We start from the raw sequence: 24755 nt of genomic DNA on the forward strand, positions 1-24755 counted from the left end.
CATATTGACTGGGTACATGTCACCTCAGTATGGGATGCAGAGATAAAGTTTCTAGACACCATTAATAACTGCTTCTCGGATCAGCTAGTCCTGGAACCCACAAGGGGAGAGGGAATTCTTGATTTAGTACTAAGTGGAGCACAGAATCTGGTACAAGAGATGAATATAGCTGAACTGCCCAGTAACAGCACCCATAATATAATTAAATTTAACATCCTGGAGGGTGGGTGTAAATACAAAAGAAGCTCACCACAGTAGCATTTAACTTCAGAAAGGGGAACTACACAAAAAATGAGGAAGCTAGTTGAATGGAAATTAAAAGAAACAATCACTGCAAGTTGCATGGAAACTTTTTAAAAACACCGTAAGAGAGGCTCAAATTAAATGTATACCCCAAATTAAAAAAAAAATAGTAAGAAAAGCAAAAAAAAAGATACCACCATGGCTAAGCAAGTCAGTGAAAAGAAGCGGTTAGAGGCAAAACGTCAGCCTTTGAAAACTGGAAGTCAGATCCTATGGAGGAAACTAGAAAGGAGCATAAACTCTGGCAAGTCAAAAGTATAATTAGGCAAGCCAAAAAATAATTAGAAGAGTAACTAGCAAAAGACTCAAAAAATACCAACATTTTTTAAGTATGCCCAAAGCAGGAAGCCTACCAAACAATCAGTAGGGCCCATAGGTGCCGACTCCGTGGGTGCTCTGGAGCTGGAGCACCCACGAGGAAAAATTGGTGAGTGCTCTGCATCCACCGGCTGCTCACCTCCACCTCTGCCTCCTCCCCTGAGCGCGCCGCTTCTCTCCCTAGCTCCAGCACTTGCCGCCGCAAAACAGCTATTTCACGGCGGCAAGTGCTGGGAGGGAAAACATGGGGAAGAGGTGGGGCCGGGGCGGGGATTTGGGGAAGGGGTTGGAATGGGGGTGGGTGGAGTCAGGGTGGAGGGGGCACAAGCACTCATCAGCGCCAGGAAAAGTTGGCGCCTATGGTGGGGCCACTGGACTACTGGACAACTCAAGGAAGACAAGGCCATTGCAGAGAAGCTAAATGACTTTTCTGCATCTGTCTTCACTGCAGAGGATGTGAGAGAGATTCCACACCTGAGCCGTTATTTTTAGGTGACAAATCTGAGGTGTCCCAGATTGAGGTGTTGATAGAGGAGGTTTGGAACAAATTGATAAATTAAACAGTAATAAGTCACCAAGACCAGATGATATTCACCTAAGAGTTCTAAAGGAACTCAAATATGAAATTGCAGAACTACTAACTGTGGTATGTAACCTATTGCTGAAATCAGCTTCTGTACCAGATGACTGGAGGATAGCTACTGTTATGCCAATTTTTAAAAATTCAGAGGTGATCCTGACAATTATAGGGCAGTACATCTAATTTCAGTCCTGGCAAATTGTTTGAAAGTATAGTAAAGGACAGAATTATCAATCTGACAGAATTATCAGACACATAGATGAACAGGTTTTGTTAGGGAAGAGTCAATATGGCTTTTGTAAAGGGAAGTCATGGCTCAGCAAACTATTAAAATTCTTAGTGTGTGTCAGCAAACATGTGGACAAGCCCGATCCAGTGGATAGAGTGTATGTAGACTTTCAGAAAGTTTTGGAGAAGATCCCTCACCAAACGGTTGTAGGTAAAGTAAGCAGTCATGGTATAAGAGGGAAGGTTCTCTCATGGATCAGTGACTGGTTAAAGGACTGGAAATAAAGGGTAGGAATAAATGTTCAGTTTTCAGAATGGAGAGAGGTAAATAGCAGTGTCCTCCAAGGATCTTACTCTTGGGGGAATTCTGTGCCAAAAAATTAAAAATTCTGCACACAATATTTTTAAATTATGCAAAATTCTGAACATTCTATTTGTTAAAATAACACCATACAATCATGCTAGTTTCAATTATTTTGGTAATTTATTTCAAAATACTTGTCATCAAGTAACAATACAGACACACACAAAATTTCCCCCAGGAGTAGAGGGTTAAAGAAACCCCTATGACAACCCAGTTCCTGTTTCTATGCCCCTCCCCATCAGCCCAGACACTCACATCCCCTCTTCCCCAGAGCCCAGCTGCTGCCCCCTGTGGCCCAGACACTCACACCCCATACCCCCAAGAGTCCAAGGATCCAGAGGGAGAAACAGCCTGTTGCTGGGTCCTTCCTGGGATTGCATGGAGTTTCCTGTGCGCTGCCATCTCCTTCCTTCAGGACATGCTGGGAACTGCATCTGTCAGGAACACTCCAGCAGATGAAATTGAATATTGATAAATGCAAAGTAATACACATTGGAAAACAGAATCCAATCTATACATACAAAATAATGGGGCGTAAATTAGCTGTTACCACTCCAGAAAGTGATCTTGGAGTCATTGTGTATAGTTATTTGAAAACATCTGCTCAATGTGCGGTGACAGTCATAAAAAAATAAGAGAATGTTAGGAACCATTAGGAAAGGGATGGATAACAAGACAGTAAATATCATAATGATAATATATAAATCCATTGTATGCCCACACCTTGAATACTGCATGCAGTTCTCATTGCCCCATCTGAAAAAAGATATATTAGAATTGGAAAAGGTACAGAGAAGGATAACACAAATGATTAAGGGTATGGAACACCTTCTACATGAGGCGAGATTAAAAACACTGGGATTGTTTAGCTTGGAAAAGAGATGACTAAGGGGGGGGGATATGATAGAGGTCTATAAAATCATGAGTGGTGTGGAAAAAGTGAATGAGGAAATGTTATTTACTGTTATACCAATAGAATAAAAACCAGCAGGATCTTATTAAGAGGGATAAGGCAAAGATGCCACATTTATTGTAAATATACTGATAAAGCAAAAGATAAAAGTAAACAATGTTGTTTGACTACTTATTTCTTATACATACACACATACATATATATATATAGAGAGAGAGAGAGATTCATTCACACAATCATTCATTCAAGTTCTGTATAGGTGTTATAGTTACCAGCCTAGAAGTTGCTCATGCCAAGTTACTGGCCAGGTATCTTGGTCATGAGGATGGAGCCGAGTCTGTGTCAGGTGCACCTGATGCTCCTGGAGGCTGGCAGCAGAACCAGAGACTCAAAGTCATCAGTCTTTAGAGTCCATTCTTATAGGAATTAGTTACTATGTTAGTCTATGGGAGCTGTTTCATCCTGCTGTTGCTGACTCAATCAGCAGATGGCACATTCCTGTCCAAAGTGGCACATTCCTGGTGGCTCCACACTGTCCAAAGTTTATGTTTCTCATCCTTCCAGGTAATGGGGTGGGTCCCAGTTTACCCTCCGGGGGTTTCTGGTCATCCACTTGACACATTCTTCGGCCGATGGATACTCCTTTTCTAGGCTGGCACCTCCCTAACCATCCATGATGTAAGCAGAGTCAGGATGAGCTCTACCCTGACATCTGGTGGTGAATTATGGCAAGTGTGGAAAAGAACTCCAGGGGCTGATCTGGTTTGCATAGGCACACCCACTCGCCTGGCATGAAACAACAGCAACTCAAAGTGGTTACTTTGGCTGGTGTGGGATCCCCAGCTTCTCTGTTATTGGGGCAGGAAGAATAAAGTTTTGTTACCCTGATTCTGTGAATCAAGGCCAGTGGAACTGTTGTATGACAGAAGGACTGAGTGAGTCCTTCACCATTACCTAAGTAGCACTTGCTTGACAAGGGGCATGGGTTACCAAACCCAGTGAATGGAGAGAGGATGTGAACAGGTATTTATATTTGATGGTTTGGGCCCTCTTTGAGGGTTTGAAACACCAATTGCACTACTTTCTCTCTCCACTGTTGAATGTCAGAGCTAACTTTGATTCCATTAGGAGTCTATTTACAGGCTGCTGAGCTGAATTCACTTTGGGCCAATGGTGCACTAGCATTGGGGCTCCCTTACTATGAGCTGAAATTGCTAAGAGCTGAAATCACAAAAGAGCTAAAGTTATTAAGAGCTGAGATCACTGAGACTGTGTTAACTAGTGGGGGAGCCTGAAGCTATATTGCTAAGCAGCTGGCGGAGCTGCTAGCAGAGTGGAGCCTCATGGGACGGTTGGAGCTGAGCGGCTCACAGGTTGGTGAGCAGAGCGGAGCAGCTGCCCGAGCAGTTCGTGGACGGCGGGAGCGGCTCACGGGACAGCTGGTGGAGTGGAGTGGCTCGTGGAGAAGGCTGCGGCGGAACCCCACGGAGAGGCAGCCGGTCGGCCTCGGATCACGTAAGGTGCCCCTTAACACCCTGCATGCCCCCCCCCCCCCCGCTTGAACTCTGGGGCTGCACTGACCAGGGACAGAGACTTTGGGGGGTTGTTGGACTTTTGGGACTTTGGTGATCCTTGGGTTGCTGGACCCAAGAGACTTTGGGGGGGTTGTTGGACTTTTGGGACTTTGGCGATCCTTGTGTTGCTGGACCCAAGAGACTTTGGGGTTGTTGGACTTTTGGGACTTTGGTGATTCTTGGGTTGCTGGTTTCAAGAACCAAAGGGAAAGGACACAGCCCAATTTGCTGGGGTGGGTTTTTTTGCTCATGAAGCCTGTTTGTGGTGTTTTTCCAATTTAATGCTGATGTTGTTTACCTCATGTTATTAAACATTTTCTGTTACACTCAGACTCCATGCTTGCGAGAGGGGAAGTATTGCCTCTTAGAGGCGCCCAGGGGGTGGTATGTAATTGTCCCAGGTCACTGGGTGGGGGCTCGAGCCGGTTTTGCATTGTGTTATTGAAATGGATCCCCTAGATACAGAACCCGGCCCTTGTTGCTGCCAACTTAGATGGGCAGAAGGGTTACATGTATATCAAGCATTCATCAGCATACATTCCATCCCTTAACCATATTTTAATTTACTGTCTCCACCACTTTCAGAGTGTGTGCTAATTCATTTGAGACTCCCGGCCCTTTAATCACAGAGGGTGGGGGTCTGTCCTAGGAGCCATTGAATGAAGTGAAAGTCACTTAACAGCTTATAGTGTTTGTTTACATTGTATCAATTACTTCAAGAACAAAGTCAGTTAACTTGTTTGTAAGTTTTACATAGTAGTAAAATATCTTTCACAGGATAGATATAATCAATGGTTTCTACAGACAGTAGCTTACAAGTTTTAACAGAAGACCCAAGAGATTTTTGTACTTGGTGAAACTGTTGGATTTTAAAGTGTGGGGGCCAAATTATGAGGGGGTCACTGTCACTTGGGGGAAATCACTGTTAGTACCTTCTTTAATATCCCTACATAATCCCTTCTAATAATACAAGAACCAGTCATCCAATGAAATGAATAGACACTGTCAATCTGTGAAACTCTGCCAGGGGATGTTGTGAAAGCTAACAAGCATTCAAAAAGAATTAGATAAATTCATGGAGGATAGGTCCATCACTGGCTATTAGCCAAGATGGTCATGGATGCAACTGCATGCTCTGGGTGTCCCTAAGCCACTGATTGCCAGATGCTGGGACTGGACAATGGGGGATGGATTACTCAATAATTGCCCTTTTCTGTTCATTCTTTCTGAAGCATCTGGCATTGGCCACTGTCAGAAGACAGGATACTGGGCTAGACGGCCATTGGTCTGACCCAGTATGGCCGTTCTTATGTACTAGAGCAGATATGGCTGACATGACCACAGGTCTGCTTATTTTATTAACTAATGCAGTGGTATTGAATTGACAAAAGGGAGTTCTGGATCATTCAGATTTTATTTGCTGCTGAGAGTATCTAACATGCTATTACTGATAAACAACAAATGGTTACTTAAATGTGCCTGTGTTTGTCCAAGATGTGATGCAGACATGTATTCCACTTAGATGTGTGCACACCTAGTGCACTGGCACTGGAGAATTTTGCTTAGTAGTACCTGTAGGGGGCAGCGCTTGAACCTTGTGGCCATAGCCTCTCCCCTGGCTATATGAGGTGGCATTGCCCTGGGCCCCCTCAATTCCTGCACACCAAATGCCCATGAGATCAGACTCTGATGCAGAGGGGACAGAGGGTGGGTATGGAATATATGTCTACATCACATCTCGAACAACCAACCGTTTCTTTTCCAAGTAGATGTAGTCGTGTATTCTACTTAGGTGACTCCCAGGAGGCGGGGCTCAGAGTTTACCTAAATAAGGATTGCAGGACTGCCCTTTCAAGCCTTGCATCTGCTCTGGTAAATGTAGTAATGACATAATGCTTCATAAATGTATAGATGGATGACCATGTAGTAGTCCTGCAAATGTCCAATATGGAAATGTCACTGAGGAATGCTATTGACATTGCTTGTGCTCTTGTTGAACAAGCTCACACCCATGGAGGGGGTGTAGCCAAAGCTATCTCATATGCAGTCTCGATACAGGATGTTATCCATTTACAGATGATCTGTGAAGAGACTGCTTCATGAAATCTCATATGTCACCTTGTGTCTTTGGAGAAGTAAGTATGTATGTCCTACTGTTTATAGCACCTCTGAGAAGTAAGCAGTTCTGGATTTGTACACATTAGTGGGAAAGAAAATCCTGTGAATTAAGCTTTGAAATGCCTATTCATCATTCTGACAAGGACACATACATGCTGCAAGGGTGCAATGTACATTCTAGACCAGTGGTACGCATACCCCTGGGGGTACACGGTGGTACATCAGCTCATCTAGATAGTTGCCTAGTTTTATAATGGGCTACATAAAAAGCATTAATGAAGTCAGTACAAACTAAAATTTCATACAATGATTCAGGGCAGCCCAGAGGATTCAGGGGATCTGGGGCAAAGCAATTTCGGGGGCCCCTTCCATAAAAAAAGTTGCAATACTGTAGTAACATGCATTTGGAAATGTAAAAGATAACCAGTGAAATACATTCAAAATTAATTTTTAATAATTTGAAAATACACGAAATACATTATTTAAAAACATTAAATGCTTTAATGGGATGTATACATTTGCAATTACATAATGCTTCTTATGAAATAGTTTTTTTACAAATTGTTTTGAACATTAATTATACAGCTGCAATTTTTTCCCTCACTTTCATTTTGGCGAACTCAATAATAATGTCATCAAAATTTATGTCTTTGGCCATTTCATATTACATCACTGTAATTAACTGATGAAGCCAATTCTTCTTCAATGTACAAAATCATGAGTGAGTCGAGGTGCTGTTGGGACATTGTACTTCTTAGTTTGTTTTTTACATGCGCTAGTTTCGAAAAGGCTTTCTCACATGAACAGCTTGTCTGCTCCTTTTCTTATCTTAACAATGAACCGATCCATATTTTAAAATTAAAAGGGGGTATCATACGATTGAATTAAAATATAAAGCCATGGGCTTGTTATGCTATTTCAGTAGAGTACACGTGACAAAGATTACAAACACTGCAGACACTGCGCTGGGCACGCCTGACGCGTCCGCTTATATAGGTCAAAGAATTTTCTAGAATAGTAGTTGGAGAGGAGGGGAGGACCAATGGTAATGCGGTGCCGCAGTAGTGGGGATGCATGCTGCAAGCAAAGGTGGGCTTTTTATATAGAGCATATCATGACAAAGCCCTGGCTGGGATGATTTAGTACTGCTTTGAGCAGGGGGTTGGACTAGATGACCTCCTGAAGTCCCTTCCAACCCTGATATACTATGATTCTATGCGATTAAATTAAAATGCAAAGCCACTTTTTTTTTTTTGAGACTTTAGAGCAGGCGTGGGTAAACTTTTTGGCCCGAGGGCCACATCAAGGTTCCAGAATTGTATGAAGGGCCAGGTAGGGAAGTCTGTGCCTCCCCAAACAGCCTGGCCCTGCCCTCTATCTGACCCCCACACACACTTTCTGCCCCCCTCAGAATCCACAACCCATCCTGCTCCCTGTCCTCTGACTGCCCCCCCAGAACCTCTGCCCCATCCAACCCCCCCGGCCCCTTACCATGCCGCTTACCCCTGCCTCCCCCCGCTCCTGGAGCCTCAGCAAGCTGCATCCAGGAGTGGCCCTGGACAGCGCTGCAGCGGCATGGCTCCGGTGGGACCTGAGCTCCTGCCGCTTGGCCCGTCTGAGCTCACAGCCCCGCCCCCTTACCACGTGGCTCTGAGTGGGAGGAGCTCAGGTCCCGCCGGAGCCATGCTGCTGCAGCGCTGTCCAGGGCTGCTTCTGGACGCGGCATGCTGATGCCCCAGGGAATGGGGGAAGGCGGAGATGGGGCCAGGGGGGGAGCTTCAGACATTCTCATGGGGGCCCCTGCGGGGCCCGGGGCAAATTGCCCCACTTGCCCCTCTGGGCGGCCCTGCAATGACTTGTTTATACTGCTATTCCAATTGATTTGTTTTATAACTATATGGTAAAAATGAGGAAAGTAAGCATTTTTTTCAGTAATAGAGTGGCTGTAATACTTTTGTATTTTTATGACTTATTTTCTAAGCAAGTTGTTTTTAAGTGAGGTGAAACTTGGTGGTATGCAAAACAAATCAGACTCCTGAAAGGGGGTACAGTAGTCTGGAAAGGTTGAGAGCCACTGTTCTAGACAATTAGCTTTTCAAAATAAAGGCTCTGCTTAGATAAGTGATTACTCTTCATCTGCAATTTAGTATGGTATAGAATTCATAAATACGGGGCTTGAATTGTTGGTGGGGCGTTCAGTATAACTACAGCTCTTCTAAACTTAGGGTTAGGGTGCTCCAGAATCTACATTTTCATTTAAAAAAATCTCTAGTCCTTATGGTTATGAAGATAACTAAAAATATGATACACATCAGTAACCAATGCAGTGATGGCTGCCTAAAGTCTGCAGAGTCTGAAAGAATGCTCTTGAGATGGGTCAACTACCCTTGTGCGTTTCAGATTAAGCACCTGTAAAAATCAGGACCAGATTCTGTGCTGCATCTCCTGAGACTTTATGTCACCTTTCTGCCATCCAGATTCTGGGCTGCTATGGAGAATGAAATTTCTTCCAGCATACGATAGAGGCCGAGTGCTGAGACCATGCCATCACCCACCCAATTTGTTTTACTTTATTTTATATTATTTTATTTTTAACTGCTGCCTTCACCTCAGTACAGCACCTATGCTAGGGTCTCGGGGTAGAGGGGAAGGTACAAGGTCAGTCTCATAGACTCTATGCTGATCCTACACTGAGGAACTTCTCCCCAAGCCCATTGCAACCCCTTTACATCTTCTATAAGGTGCTAGACTGGCATATGGGAGCTGGTGTGGAGGCCAGAATCTGGCTCCATGATTCTAAATCCTTTGAGATCCTGGGGTAGTAGGTGTGATAGAAGGGTAAAGGCATAACAACGGTGTGTCTGGTATAATTTCACCATCACACCAAAATTCTGACAAAATTAAAAACAACCCAAAACGGCCTCAGTTTTCCTCAGCAAAATGTAAGGGTCCTGCTTGCAAAAACTGTATCTTGTTTTCATGAAAAATTCAAGGCAAAAATGAACATGAACTGATGAAAATTTGACTTTTTTTGTTCCTGAGGTTGAGAATGTCCCTGGACTGTAATTTATGCTGATAACCAAATGCAACACATTCATTCCTTGTATTGGAGTGGAGCTACTCATGCAAGAATGTAGTGTGTTCATTGTGAGTAGGTTACAGTTTAAAAATGAATTAATTTTATTAATTTGAATTTATTCTAGTTAATTAATACAATGCTAACACTACCAAATGGCATCTGCCTATATAATACCTATTTGGAGATCATTAATACCCTATAACTCTAAGGCCATAGATCAATGAGAGACTTTATGGAAAGTGTAGGCGAAGTTACATTTCCAGTTACACATACATGATCTTCAACTCCTACCTGTCTGAGTGTTCAATGCACAGCTGATATAATGAGCTGAGGCTCAAGGGATTGGTGATGGCATTTCACCATTAGATAATTCAAATCAAGCCCGGGGCCAGTAGTAACTAAAAGGTGTTACAAGTGGATAGCTATTTGGTGGCCTATGTGAAGAGTCCAATTTTTAGTGGCCTAATGTCCTCATCCCCCAGCCGCCACATAATTGGTATATAATAATTCTAGCTACCTACCTGATTATTTGGCCTCCATCCCCATAGTATCTGAGTGCCTCCCAAAGTGAAAAAAAAAGAAAAGAAAAGAAAAGAAAAGAAATAACAATATAAAGTTAAAACAGAGAGGCCAACGATTAAGTTGGTCGTTGAGATCAAACTAATCTCCCACACTTAGAGGTGATCCCATGAGAACTTGGGCGAGGCACATTGTAGGGTAGCTTTCATTGCCTCTTCCTGTATTGTACCTGATCTGTGAGTATAAGGATGACTTCACTGTCTTGGCCTGTGTATCTGGAGCACTAAATTTACAAAGAATTTACTTTTGAAGTAAAGTATTAACATGAAATTATTAATAGCGCTGTTCCTTCATACAGTAAAAAAGGGTAACCTTACTGCCCACATGCTGTCTGCAGTAAGAAGGACCAGGTTCAATTTTCTAGGAGTTCTTTCTGAATACTTACACTTGCATAAGCCCTCACCACCCCAAAAACATGGGAAACTATATATATATCACCCTGGGTGACCTTAATGGTCAATACTTCCCACTAATAAGCACTGAGTCTAATTATTTAAAACAGTGAGAACTTTATTAGGGGTAGGGGAGACAACAGAATTAATTTGGGAAAGCCAAGAATTAATAAATTAACAATATCTATTAAGTAAGATTCCCCTCCCCTTTGTGTGTTTTAATAATAGTCCCAACCTCAGTCCACCTCTTGCAGTTGTGAGTGGCTAAAGCATTTTAACAGGTTTCAGAGTAGCAGCCGTGTTAGTCTGTATCCGCAAAAAGAAGAACAGGAGTACTTGTGGCACCTTAGAGACTAACAAATTTATTAGAGCATAAGCTTTCGTGGACTACAGCCCACTTCTTCGGATGCATATAGAATGGAACATATATTGAGGAGATATATATACACACATACAGAGAGCATAAACAGGTGGGAGTTGTCTTACTCAAAATACTCAAAAACCAGTGGGAGAACACTTTAACCTGTCTGGTCATTCAGTGATAGACCTGCGGGTGGCTATATTACAACAGAAAAACTTCAAAAACAGACTCCAACGGGAGACTGCTGAGCTGGAATTGATATGCAAACTAGACACAATCAACTCCAGTTTGAATAAGGACTGGGAATGGCTGAGACATTACAAACATTGAATCTATCTCCCCTTGTAGGTATTCTCACACTTCTTATCAAACTGTCTGTACTGGGCTATCTTGATTATCACTTCAAAAGTTTTTTTCTCTTAATTAATTGGCCTCTCAGAGTTGGTAAGACAACTCCCACCTGTTTATGCTCTCTGTATGTGTGTATATATATCTCCTCAATATATGTTCCATTCTATATGCATCCGAAGAAGTGGGCTGTAGTCCACGAAAGCTTATGCTCTAATACATTTGTTAGTCTCTAAGGTGCCACAAGTACTCCTGTTCTTCTTAAAGCATTTTAGTCACTTCCCTCATCCCCAACTTCCCAACTCACAGTTTGTTGGCCAAGGTTGCTGGAGTCCAAGAATTCTGGCAGGTCATTCTCTAGCCCCAAAGGGAAGAGCTGGCTAGTGTTCTTCAGGAGTCTCTACCACCCAACCCAGCTGAAGTTATTTCAGTTTTCATTGCTGGGTATGAAGACCTGCACTTTACAGCTTCAGTCCAAGGTACCTCAGCACCACCATCTGCTTCAGCTCTGGTTGTTGTCTTGAAGCCATCTGCTCTCTTGAGACTACCTCTGTGCTGAGTCTTCAGAAAAGGATCAGTAGTATATAGAACCCTTAACAGAGTCCTCATCATCAGAGAGAAACTCCCTATGGAAGAAGAAATCTATCTTTTCTATTAGGTCTATCCAGGCTCCCTTCCCTATGGGTGCCTGACTATGGTCTAGTCAGGGTGACCGCTTGCCCCAGGCATATTTGGTGCAGTCCTTCCATTTTCCAACATGAATAATAGTATTTTATTTCCCAACACACAAAACTTAACTGTATTTTAACTAAAATGCCCCAACTTGTCACATAACTGAAATGCGAATGAGGCTGGCCTATTCATTTTGTGTTCTCAAGCATCTCTGGGCCACTTTTCTCCTTATTCACCAACTGTCCCCACTCTCTAGGGCTTCAGACATGAGGCTTACATCGGGAAGGACATAGGCAGCAAAACCAATAGTATTAGGTGTGACTTGGGGAAGCCGGGGGAGAATGGCCTTAGAAAAGGGAGTCAGAACCTTCAGAAGTACCCTGAGATCTTAAAAGGATTATACACACTCAAAGGGGAAACAGCAAAACATTTAAAGCCAATATTCATGTCCCTTACAAACACCATCAATGCAAAATGATGGAGGCATTGTTAGAGAATTCTCCCCGCTGATGTGTTTTTAAAAACATTCTTTATTAGTGTTAAAATAGGGGATCCCTTAAGAAGCAGGCACACTGACCTGGCAACTAAATATTAATTACACAAATGCACATACATATTGCAGTTGTCTGTTTATACTACAGATTTCTTGTACAGAAAGACATGCAGACCACAAGAAGCAGGAGCTCTCCCAATGAAATTAATATGCAGCAGGTTTAAAACAAACAAAAGGAAGCACTTCTTCACACAACACACAGTCAATCTGTGTAACTTGTTGTCAGGGGATGTTGTGAAGACCAAGACAATAACAGGCTTCAAAAAAGAATTAGATAAGTTTATAGAGGATAGGTCCATCAATGGCTATTTGCCATGATGGTTAGGGATGCAACCCTGTGTTCCTACACCTCGGACTTACAGATGCTAGGCGTGGACAACAGGGGATGGATCACTTGATACTTCCCCTGTTCTGGTCATTCCCTCTGAAGCATCTGGCATTGGTCACTGTTAGAGGACAGGATACTTTGTTAGATGGACCATTGGTCTTACCCAGTATGGTTGTTCTTATTATAATCTTACCAGCTGTATGTGTCCCACGGTGACTCAGCTTGACAATGAGCTGCCCATTAATGTTCCAGATATACTCTTTTAAGGGGATTTTATATAGGTGTTTGTGTGTCAAGCTCCATGTCACTAAAAAAGTTGTATTGAGAAAAAAAGTGTGTGTAAAAAAAACACTCAAAAGTTTTAGTTTTGAGTGAGCCCAGTGCATGAGTGACAGTACTATGCTGGGACTCAGAGTCTGACTCCTAATCTCTTCAATCAGGACTTGGGAGCACTATAGGGTACCAACTCAGCATTTTGTGGCCTGGAGGGACACTTTGGCTATGGAAGAGTTGCAAGGAACTCTTCATGGCTTAAGGAACAAAAATCATGACTCAGGTCATTTGAAAGTGGGAGGAAAGCAATGTAAGCAGAGTCAGGATGAGCTCTACCCTGACATCTGGTGGTGAATTATGGCGAGTGTGGAAAAGAACTTCAGGGGCTGATCTTGTTTGCATAGGCACACCCACCCCGCCTAGCGTGAGCCCACGGCAGCCCAAAATGGTCACTTTGGCAGCTGTGGGATCCCCAGTTTTTCTGTTATTGGGGCAGGAGGAATAAAGTGTTGTTACCCTGGTTATGTGAATCAAGGACAATGAAATTGTTTTATGACAGAGGTCTCACCATCACCTAAGTAGCACTCGCTAGACAAGGGACATGGGTTCCAAAACCCAGTGAATTGAGAGAGATTGGGATGTGTATCTGATGGTATGGGTGCCTTTTGTGGGTCTGGAACACCAATTGCACTGTCTCCTCTCTCCACTGTTGAATAGCAGAGCTAATTTTGATTCTATTAGGAGTCTAGCTAGAGGCTGCTGAGCTGAATTCACTTTGAGCCAATGGTGCACCAGCACTGGGGCTCCCTTACTACAAGCTGAAATCACTCAAAGAGTTAAAATTACTGAGCTGAGATCACTGAGTGCTGTGTTAACTAGTGGGGGAGCCTGAAGATCTATTGCTAAGTGGCTGGGAGAGTGGAGCAGTTTGTGGGATGGTTGGAGTGGCCCACAGAACAGTGAGCAGAGCCATTTATGGGGACAGCTGGAGTGGTTCATAGGACGGCTGGTGGAGTGGAGTGGCTGGCAGAGCGGAGCAGTTTTGGGGTCAGTTGGAGTGGCCCACAGAACAGTGAGTGGAGCAGAGCAGTTTGCGGGAACAGCTGGAGCGGCTCATGGGACGGCTGGAGGAGCAGAGCGGAGGGTACAGTGAATGTTGGTGGTGAAGGCTGCAGCAGAACTCCACGGAGAGGTGGAGCAGTCGGCCTCGGACCACATAAGGGTGCCCCTTAACACCCTGTGTGCCCCCCCATACTCTGGGGCGGTACTGACCAGGGACAGAGACTTTTGGGTTGTTGGACTTTGGGGTGATTGGATTTAAGACCCCGAGGGGAAAAGGACACTGGAAATGTTGACTGTACAACTTGAAAAAGTTTGGATTAAGTTCCGAGGGCACCTTTTTAAAAAAAAAGTGACCAAAAATTATCCATAGTTGTGAGTATCAGACACTTCAGAGTTTATTTTTGGGACATGCAACAGCAGGACTGTATTTGGAGCCTATTTCCTTTGGCATTGACGTGCCATGGCTAGGAACAGCATCCGTAAAACAGGGTAAGAGAGGCAGGGAAGCAAAGGGAAGGCGGCAAGGACGAGGCTGTAAACTGCATCCATTTCCCACCCTCCCAGATCTCCCATTACCTTTATGGATATATAGAGCATCAGGGAATAGCCTGGATAATTCTGCTGCTCTCCACATGCGTCTCTCATTCATTTTCTAAGTTTTATTTCAGTTTATTTATATTATTATTTACCAGTATTTCAGTTTATTATGCTGAATATCTGTTAATCCAAGGAACGGCCTAATGATCACGAGTAGAATCTAATCAGAAGGACACTAGCCGCCGGCAGCACAATGATGTTCATGGATATTGCAGCTACAAATAAAAATACAAATTGAGCACTAAGGGTTAGAAGCTGATCTGACTGCTAGCTGATTGTGAAATAGTTATACAGGAGCAAGCTAATCAATTTAATCGGCTCCAAATACAGTTTTTAGCTCCTCAGAGGCATTGACCACACCATGCAGAAAGGTTCTAGAGCCAGATCATTCCCAAATGATCACCCAAATCATTCCCGCACCAATTTAAATATCACAGAGCAAAATGACATCTTTTCCTAAGCAGAGATCGGTGACATTGAGGTGCAAATATATGCTGATTACTCAAATATAAACAAATTCAGTGAACACATGTACTTAACTCATCTGCTCCTGAACTCTCCTTCCCAGCTGCAAAACATAACCCCTGCAATCTCCCTAGTTTTCCTCAGCCCCCAGTGAATGCTGGGATCCCTTGCTTCCTTCCAGTTGGTGAAGAGCCTCGCTGGATACCTTTCCCAGCCACCAGCATCTGCATGATGCAAGAAGCTACCCTGGATTCCACAGTTTATCCTCTGTCCTCAGCCTGCGCTCCCAGCATACACTCATCCCCTGCTGTTTGCTGACTTCAGACAGAAGTTGGGAACCACATGAGGTGAGGAAGGGGAGAAGCCGGAACAGAGCCAATGGAAATAGGAGCATTCCATCAAGATGGACAGATTTGATTCACTATCCAGGAGTCCCAACACTGCTCTGTCTCCCAAGGTCCAAAAACTGTCCCTCCTCCACAGCACAGAAACCCAGTGGCCATGTCATGGAACCTGGGAATTGTCCAGTCCATAAGGATCAGACAGCATCTTACAATTAATACGAAAGAGGAAGAGATAGAAAAAATCAATCTCACATACATCAAAAAATGCTGGCTCACCTGCCCCAGAGCACTGTGGTGATTGCATCCCTTTAAGAGAATCTATGTATTCACTTCCCAGCCATTCTGCATAGGTTGTTTTCTCTCCTACTGGTACAATCTTAACGGTGGAATCTTTAAAGATCAAATCTGTTCCTAGGAAATCTGAGGAATCAAACATTTTGAATCCATTTCCATTGCTGTCATTTCCAAAGAAATCCTGAAAGCAATGCAGTTTCCATTAGTATCAGAGTTTGTATTACATAGCCAGTGCTATATTCATCTTTAGCAGCATACATAACACAGTGGAAACTAACCCTCCCCATTGCTCAGAAGATCACAGACAAACAATTTTAACTTCAAATTATTTGCCTTTTATATTAACATAAGTTTTAAAAATCAATTTGGAGTAACCTTTTGTGTTAGTTAAAGGAGCCCAATAGAATATTCCAGTTAAGGGTGAAAAGTTTCTTTAGTGTCAAGCCCATTCAGTCCTTGGCCAGTCTCCTAAGACTCCCAATATTGAAGCCAATTAGCAAGATATTTTCTGTGATCGTTATGGCATAACTTGAACCTTTTTTCTGTCTGGAACTCCCACTGTAGTTGGCTGTCACATCCATCCATGTATTTAAAATGTAATACATAAGGGCCAAATTCTGCTCCTTGGTTCAGTGTCAAAGTGAAGGCAGCAATTAAAAATAAAATAAAATAAAATAAAATTAAACAAATGGGGAAAAAGGTATATAAAAAGAAAATTTGAAGTTATGAAGTGTATAAATTTGTTAAAGAAAGCTAAAAACATCAGAAAAAACCCATAGCGGGCAGTGACAATGAAAACAAGGAGTTTTTAAAGAATATTAGAACAAAAGAAATCCTAACAATATTATAGGACCATTACTAGTATCTTAGTATTGGAGAAGGCAACATTGTTAAAAATGATGAATTCAAATCAACCTTCTTCCTCCTCTGTGCTTCCAGGGTGCTAACAGGGGGAGCATGGAGAGTCCAGGAAAGACAGTCTCTATATTCTTAGTTCCTGTGTGGGGCATCACAGCAGCCCTCGGTAGCCAGTATCAGGGAAAGCCCTGCTCAGCTACTGCATCCCTGGGATGGCACATGCTCAGTGGAGACAGAATCTTCAGAGAATTTAGCTGCCAAACAGATCATTACAGAGTACGTGCACACTGAAATTTTCATAAGCGTCTAACTCAGCTATAGTTGGACAGATTTCCAAGGGGCTTGCAAAAGGCACATCCTTGACAATAGGGTGACCCCCTGCCAAATTTCAAGTCCCTGCTCCAAAGCATGGAGTCATTAGCGGTCAACAACATGGTGTTTTATTAACATGAGCAAAACAACGTATTTTCCTCTAATCTCGTGCTCAGAAACAGTTGAACCATTTTAGCTGAAACTTTCTCAAAACATTCATCTTGAAGCAGACACCCAGCATGGAAAATTTTAGTCCCAGTTGTTTAAGTTTAGTAAAGTTATAAGCAACTGAAAACAGAGTCTTATAATGGAAAGTGTCGGGCAACCTTAAGTTTAGGTGTCAGTACCTGCACCACCTATAATAAACTGAATAGTTTGAGGGTTTTTTTTGGAGCGTCTGCTACTAAGTCCTGGAAGGCATAATGCTTTCAAAAGTCTTCTATATAATTACAATAATTTATCATACATGCTCTTTTCTCATGTAGCTGTTGCATTTCTATTATGAATTTAGGAAGACTTCAGGATAAACAAGTATTATGGTTGTGTGCATTTTATTTTATATTTTTAAATGATGAAATTAGGAGCATTCCTTAGACTTTTGGAAATTTGCCATTGCAGCCTGTGATTGGACCAAGTTTGGATACCCCTGCTCATAATAATCTGAGAATGGCCACCTCATCAGGTGAACTAATTGTAAATTATACCTGAGCTTTGTCCAGTAGTCCATATACAGCAAAAATGTTGGTGTCTGGGTGGACCATGACAACCTGGGCAGGCACCTGAGCCAAGTGACACTGAGCAAACTGAGTGATTTCAGCACGGGCTCCATTTGGACACAGTAACTGGAAGTCGCTGGACTGCAGGTGAAGAGCCCAGGAATCAGCATTGTTACCTGAAAAAGGAAACTCGCCATTGTGACTCACTGAATGCTTCAGAATAAAGAGGACTCCAAAAATAATGAGTTGTAATAAAAACGTATTTAAAACTAAATACCATCGGTGTTCTCAAAAACTGTTGAATGCTTGACAAAGGCCACATCACCAGAATCCTCCATCAGACACCTTAAAATAAATAAGACAGACAAAATTCAATGCAATACAATGCAATGACATACAAACTCAATACAGTGCAATGTAATGAATGCATCTTTAGTTTGTATAGTAGCTTTCATAAAAACTGTCTACCAAAATACTTCAAAAGATTAGGATCTGATCTAGCATATATTACTCATAAAAGTGGCCTTACTGACTTCACTACTTATGTGTTTCTTGTACATGGTAGGTTGCAGGGCTTCTATTAGCAGGTCAGGCTGCTGTATCAGTTATGGACTGAGAAAAGAGCTTCCTCCTCAGAGGGATACACACCAGATGTGTTCACTATAAGATCCCTTAATGTTTTGCCAAGTATGACTAAGGGTCACTTAAATAAAATGTTACACATAGCACCACCTATTGGTGGAATAGTAGAATACAGTTTAGCAGTCCGTTTCATCACCTCCTTTAACTTCTCTTATCATTTACAAAATTTACACTATCACGCTGTCTTTGAAGTTCAGTCTGTAACATGTCTATGAATCATACTGGTTTTCTAACTACACAACCCAAACACATAACAACTTTGTCATCTAGTTGTTGGTGGTTTGGAAGTCTTGAGTCATCATCTTCTTGCTCTGCATCCCATCAGTAGAGTTTGCTCTGTTGACTGTATTTTCTGAAGAGCAAACTGTAGATGTTGATGGTTTCTATTGAACTTTCCAATGTTGGTCTCGATCACATATGGCCTAGGTGCTGAATTCTTTTTCTTTATGACAGCTGGACATAGGTGGTGTGTGACTCTTTCATTTGGGGAGGCTTATGTGAGCGATGGCAGCTCCCTCTGCCCCCAGACCCTGCCCCTGCTCGGCCTGTTCCCCCAAGGCCTTCCCCCATGCCACCTCTTACCACCCTGCCTGTTCCCCTGAGGCCCTGTCAGCGATCATCCAGAGAATTGGATGGGGGGCGGTTAGTTTGTTTTCTGCTGCTGAAGGTTAACAGGAAAACCGCAGCACTCAACGGGCTTTGCTTGGTATGTGGGAAAGGAGGACGCAGAAGCCGAAAGACAATGGCTTACCATGGCCGCATGCAAGCCGAATTCTGTTGCCTAGACCTGCGTCTGCGATCTCTAGCAGCAAAGCCACAGGCACTCAATATTAAGAGGCAAAATACGACCTTGCACAGAAATCACATGTACTATGTAATGTGAATAGTGTTGGTCACCGTGAAAGAGTATAAGCATTGTTCTGCAAAATGTATCTTTTTAAAAAATTCTCTCCTTTTTTCCCTCCCTCCAGCAGCTGCAAATTTTTCAAACCTCCCTCCTCCGTCCCGAAGGCTATCTCAGATAAAGCGTCGGAAAAAGAAGATGCGAGACGAGATGTTCGCAGAAATCATGGAATCCACCCGCAGTGAAAGAGCTCATCTGAATGAGTGGAAGGACACGGTTTCAAAGTATAGGAAAGAAGCCAGTGAATGTGAGGACATGAGGGACCAACGTGAGGAGAGGAGAGACGCTCGAGATGAGAGGTGGCGGCAGGAAGATCAGAGGAGGCAGGATGCAACTCTGGAGCTGCTGCGTGAGCAAACAGACATGCTCCGGCGTCTGGTGGAGCTTCAGGAACGACAGCAGGATAACAGAGTGCTGCTACAGCCCCTGTATAACCCTCCTCCCCCTTCACCATGTTCCATAGCTTCCTCACCCAGACGTGTAAGAACGTGGGGGGGGGGGGAGGCTCAGTACACCCTCCCATTCCACCCCAGTGGACAGCCCAAGCAAAAGGCTGTCATTTTTTTAACCTTTTTTTAGTGGCCTTTTCCTTCCCACCGATCCTCCTCCCAAACCCCACCCGGGTTCTCTCCCTCTTTTTATAATCAATTAATAAAGCATAAATGATTTTTAAATGATAGTGACTTTATTTCCTTTGAAAGCAAGCTGGGGGAAGGGGGAGGGTGGGTTCCTTACAGAGAATGAGTCAATAAAGGGGGCGGGTTTTCATGAAGGAGAAACAAACAGAAATTTCAAACTGTAGCCTGGCCAGTCATGAAACTGGTTTTCAAAGCTTCTCTGATGCACAGCGCTTCCCGGTGTGCTCTTCTAATTGCCCTGGTGTCTGACTGTGCGTAATCAGCTGCCAGGCGATTTGCCTCAGCCTCCCACCCCGCCATAAAGGTCTCCCCCTTACTCTCACAGAGATTGTGGAGCACACAGCAAGCAGAAATAACAATGGGGATATTGGTTTGGCTGAGGTCTGAGCGAGTCAGTAACGATCGCCAGTGACCTTTTAAACGGCCAAGTGCACATTCTACCACCATTCTGCACTTGCTCAGCCTGTAGTTGAACAGCTCCTGACTCCTGTCCAGGCTGCCTGTGTATGGCTTCATGAGCCATGGCATTAAGGGGTAGGCTGGGTCCCCAAGAATAACTATTGGCATTTCAACATCCCCAACAGTTATTTTCTGGTCCAGGAAGTAAGTCCCTTGCTGCAGCTGTTTAAACAGATTAGTGTTCCTGAAGACGTGAGCGTCATGAACCCTTCCCGGCCAGCCCACGTTGATGTTGGTGAAATGTCCCTTGTGATCCACAAGTGCTTGCAGCACCATTGAAAAGTACCCCTTGTGGTTTATGTACTGGGTACCCTGGTGCTCCGGTGCCAAGATAGGGATATGTGTTCCATCTATCTCCCCACCACAGTTAGGGAATCCCATTGCAGCAAAGCCATCCACTATGACCTGCACATTTCCCAGAGTCACTACCTTTCGTAGCAGCACCTCAGTGATTGCTTTGGTTACTTGCATCACAGCAGCCCCCACAGTAGATTTGCCCACTCCAAATTGATTCCCGACTGACCGGTAGCTGTCTGGCGTTGCAAGCTTCCACAGGGCTATCGCCACTCGCTTCTCAACTGTGAGAGCTGCTCTCATCTTGGTATTCTGGCACTTCAGGGCAGGGGACAGCAAGTCACAAAGTTCCATGAAAGTGCCCTTACGCATGCGAAAGTTTCGCAGCCACTGGGAATCGTCCCACACCTGCAACACTATGCGGTCCCACCAGTCTGTGCTTGTTTCCCGGGCCCAGAATCGGCGTTCCACGGCTAGAACCTGCCCCATTAACAACATGATCTCCAAAGCACCGGGGCCCGCCGTTTGAGAGAATTCTGTGTCCATGTCCATGTCCTCATTACACTTGTCGCTGTGCTGCCGTCGCCGCCTCCTCCTCGCCTCGTTTTTCTGGTCCTGGCTCAGCATAAACTGCACGAGAACGCGCAAGATGTTTACAATGTTCATGACTGCTGTCTTGAGCTGAGCGGGCTCCATGCTTGCCGTGGTATGGAGTCTGCAGTGTTCACCCAGGAAAAAAGGCGCGAAATGGTTGTCTGCCGTTGCTTTCATGGAGGGAGGGGGTGAGGCTGTACCCAGAACCACCGGCGGCAATGTTTTTTGCCCCATCAGGCACTGGGATCTCAACCCTGAATTCCAATGGGCGGGGGAGACTGCGGGAACTATGGGATAGCTATGGGATAACTACCCACAGTGCAACACTCCGGAAATCGACACTAGCCCTGGTACATGGACGCACACCGCCGAATTAATGTGCTTAGTGTGGTCGCATACATTTGACTTTATACAATCTGTTTCCAAAATTCGAATTATATTAATTCGGATTAATCCCGTAGTGTAGACATACACTTACTCATGATTCCCCTGTTTATGCATCCAAGGACTGCATTCTCGCTTTTGGCCACAGCATTGCACTGAGAGCTCATGTTCAATTGCTTATCTAACTGGACCCCCAAATCTTTTTCAGAGTCACTGCTTCTAAGTGACTTAAAGTGATTAGTAATGACCATTCTTTTCCTATTTCCTTATCCATTTCTGTAAAGACCTCATATTCAGCAGGTATACTTGATGTGTCCAACTATTTCTATTTCGGTTTGCTTACATGGGGAAATAGATCTGAATGGCTATTGCGGAATAAGCTTATTCCACAATAACTATTCTGTTCAATTTCCCCACTTTTTCTAGTCACTCTTCCTGAAGTCTGTATAGCCCAAATTCTCATGATTCTCTTAGAGAAAATGTTCCCCATAATATAAATCCCAGGTACAGTCTTTACGATCAGATCATGACCTTGAATTTCTCCTAAATGTTGTAGCATGAACCTTTTAAATACTTATACCCTGTATTCAAGTCTTTCCCATAACTCTTAGGCTAAACATCTTCACTTCTTGAAATTCCTCCTCATAAAAAAAATGTTGTGATTCCCACATAAGACTTGAGGATTGGCGGATTACCTCACAAGCCAAAGGGGCCATGCCCAAGGGCCCCAGCTAATTTGGGGCTCCTGGCAAAAATCTCCCTTCATCTCAGCCCCAGAGCTGGAGGAGCTCTCAGGGGGACAGAGCTTCCCAGGTTTGGGGCCTCAGTGGGGGATGGTGTGCACTGGAAAGGAGAGAGTGGTGGGGCAGGAGCGGAATGGGTTGGGGCCATGGGCAGGGCCTCAGGCAGAGGGGGTGGAATGGGGTGGGGCCACAAGTGGACGGAGCGGGGCCAAGGGTGGAATGGGGGTGGGGCCACAGAAAAAGGGAAGGAATGGGGTGGGACCATGGGTAGGGCCACAGGTGGAAGGGCTGGGATGGGGCCACGGTTCTAGTGCCAGCCCCCCCTTTGCTCTGGCCCAGGGTCCCAGGAGACCTTAATCCATCTCTAGACTTGAGACACCTTCATGGTGGTACATTATCTTAGAACAAATGACACAGCTCAGCCACAATGACATTTGTTGCTTATCAGTTTGTTGATTGCTAAATGATTACCTGAAGCTATGAAGTGTGACAGAAGGTCTGGGGTCTGCCACTAATCTACATTCCATGGCAAGGGAAAATTGCTTAGGTGGTTAAAAAGAAAAGAAGTCTGGATAAGCTGGATACAGCCGGACAAAATGATTTGTAAAAGGCTGTGCTTGAGTTCAATAGTTAGGCATTTGAAAGGCAGCTATTATCTCCTGGAAGGTGGGAAAGCAAGTGCTTGCCAACCCTACTGTATGTGTATTTATCTTCAGAAAAGTGTTTTGGGAAAATAGGGTTAGATCCGGGGTTGGGTGGCAGAGGTTTATAAAGGATTTAGGGTGAAGACATGGGAAACAGCTATCGCTCTGGACACAGGAACATGACACTGATACATTGAACAGCAGAGGTCAGAGAAGGGAGTTGCTCTTTAGACATGCAAGAACATTCTTTCTTCTCTAGCTAAGCTAGGGGAAAAAACCTCTCTGGGCTCAGGCTGAGTATCCAAATGAGGTATGTTATGCAAACCATTTATTTTAATTCTCTTTATTTGTAATAAATCCTGTTTTAAGGCAGCTACTCATAGACTCAGACTTTAAGGCCAGAAGGGACCATCATGATCATCTAGTCTGACCTGCACAACAAAGGCCAGAGAACCTCACCCACCCTCTCCTGTAATAGACCAATAATATCTGGCTGAGTCACTGAAGTGCTCAAATAATGATTTAAAGACTTCAAGTTACAGAGAATCCACCATTTACACTAGTTTAAACCTGCAAGTGACCTGTCCCCATGCTGCAGAGTAAGGCGAAAAACCTCAGTGTCTCTGCCAATCTGACCTGGTAAAAAAATTCCTTCCCAACCCCAGATATGGTGATCAGTTGGACCCTGAGCATTTGAGCAGCACCCAAAAGCCACACACCAGGAAAGAACAGGTGTGCTTGTGGCACCTTAGAGACTAACAAATTTATTTGAGCATAAGCTTTCGTGGGCTACAGAATGGAACATATAGTAAGGAGATATATATACACATACAGAGAACATGAAAAGGTGGAAGTAGCCATACCAACTGTAAGAAGCTAATTAATTAAGATGAGCTATTATCAGCAGGAGAAAAAAAACTTTTGTAGTGATAATCAAGATGGCCCATTTCAGACAGTTGACAAGAAGGTGTGGGGATACTTAACATGGGGAAATAGAGTCAATATGTAGCCCATGAAAGCTTATGCTCAAATAAATTTGTAAGTACTCCTGTTCTTTTTGCGGATACAGACTAACACGGCTGCTACTCTGACACCAGGAAAGAATTCTCTGTAGTAACTCAGAGCCCTTTCCATTTAGTATCCCATCACTGGCTACTGGGGATATTTGCTACTAGCAGTCCCAGATTGGCTATATACCACTTGTAGTGGGGTGGTCACCCGCTCCAGCCCTGGAAGGGTTAAAGCCAGCCCTGGGAGAAGGCTGAGGCTGTGAAGGAAATCCTGGGCTGACTGGGGAAGGCAGTAGCAGCTGGGGCCACGCCCCAATCAGGCCCAGCCGGTCCTTATAAGAGGCTGCGAGCCAGAAACCCAAACAGTCTCTCTCTGCCTTCAGAGAGAGAGGGGGGGGCCTGGCTGCTGGGAAGCTCAGGGTGCCTAGAGTGAGGCGGAGCTGGGGAGCTCCGGCCTGGAAACCCCCCAGGCTGCAGGCCTAGTATAAGACCGAATAGGTATTGGTGTTGCAGGGGGCAGCCCAAGGGCAGAGGAAGGCAGCAGACCCAAACCCTGCTTGCCAGTGAGGAGTGGCTTATACTGCAGTCTGCCCCAGGGAATGGGGGCTAGTTGGTGACTGGCAGTAGCCTACAACTGAGGTGAGGTGGGGATGGGGTGGAGGGGAGACCCTGAGATTGAGGGGGTGTATGGCCAGGGGGCAGCACCCAGTGAAAGGGTCAACTAGAGTCTGGGGGGGGACATGGGGGCCAAGCGGCAGCGGGACACTGGCCTGCAGAGGGCGCTCCAAGGCTTGCAGAGCTAATGCCTGGAA

General features: G+C 44.3%; 1 protein-coding gene across 4 annotated transcripts in view; it reads right to left on the reverse strand.

Annotated features, from left to right (window-relative positions):
* Positions 1 to 11669: 11669 nt before the first annotated feature.
* The window catches only part of MELTF (melanotransferrin), a 69696-nt gene continuing 56610 nt past the window's right edge, over positions 11670 to 24755 (reverse strand). For 2 of the 4 annotated variants that reach the window (XM_024111932.3, XM_042842922.2), the window contains 4 exons: positions 17909 to 17976; positions 17620 to 17807; positions 15728 to 15926; positions 14416 to 14857 (listed from right to left, as the gene is read on the reverse strand). In XM_024111932.3, coding sequence (XP_023967700.2) covers positions 14790 to 14857; positions 15728 to 15926; positions 17620 to 17807; positions 17909 to 17976 — 523 coding nt within the window. In that variant the 3' untranslated portion in view covers positions 14416 to 14789. Of the gene's footprint in view, positions 11784 to 12341; positions 12829 to 14415; positions 14858 to 15727; positions 15927 to 17619; positions 17808 to 17908; positions 17977 to 24755 lie in introns of those variants that run through there. The other 2 variants (XR_002889908.3, XR_002889907.3) reach the window with 2 other exon arrangements.

This window comes from Chrysemys picta, chromosome 9 (assembly GCF_011386835.1).
Source record: "Chrysemys picta bellii isolate R12L10 chromosome 9, ASM1138683v2, whole genome shotgun sequence".
In the NCBI taxonomy this organism is placed as follows: domain Eukaryota; kingdom Metazoa; phylum Chordata; order Testudines; family Emydidae; genus Chrysemys; species Chrysemys picta.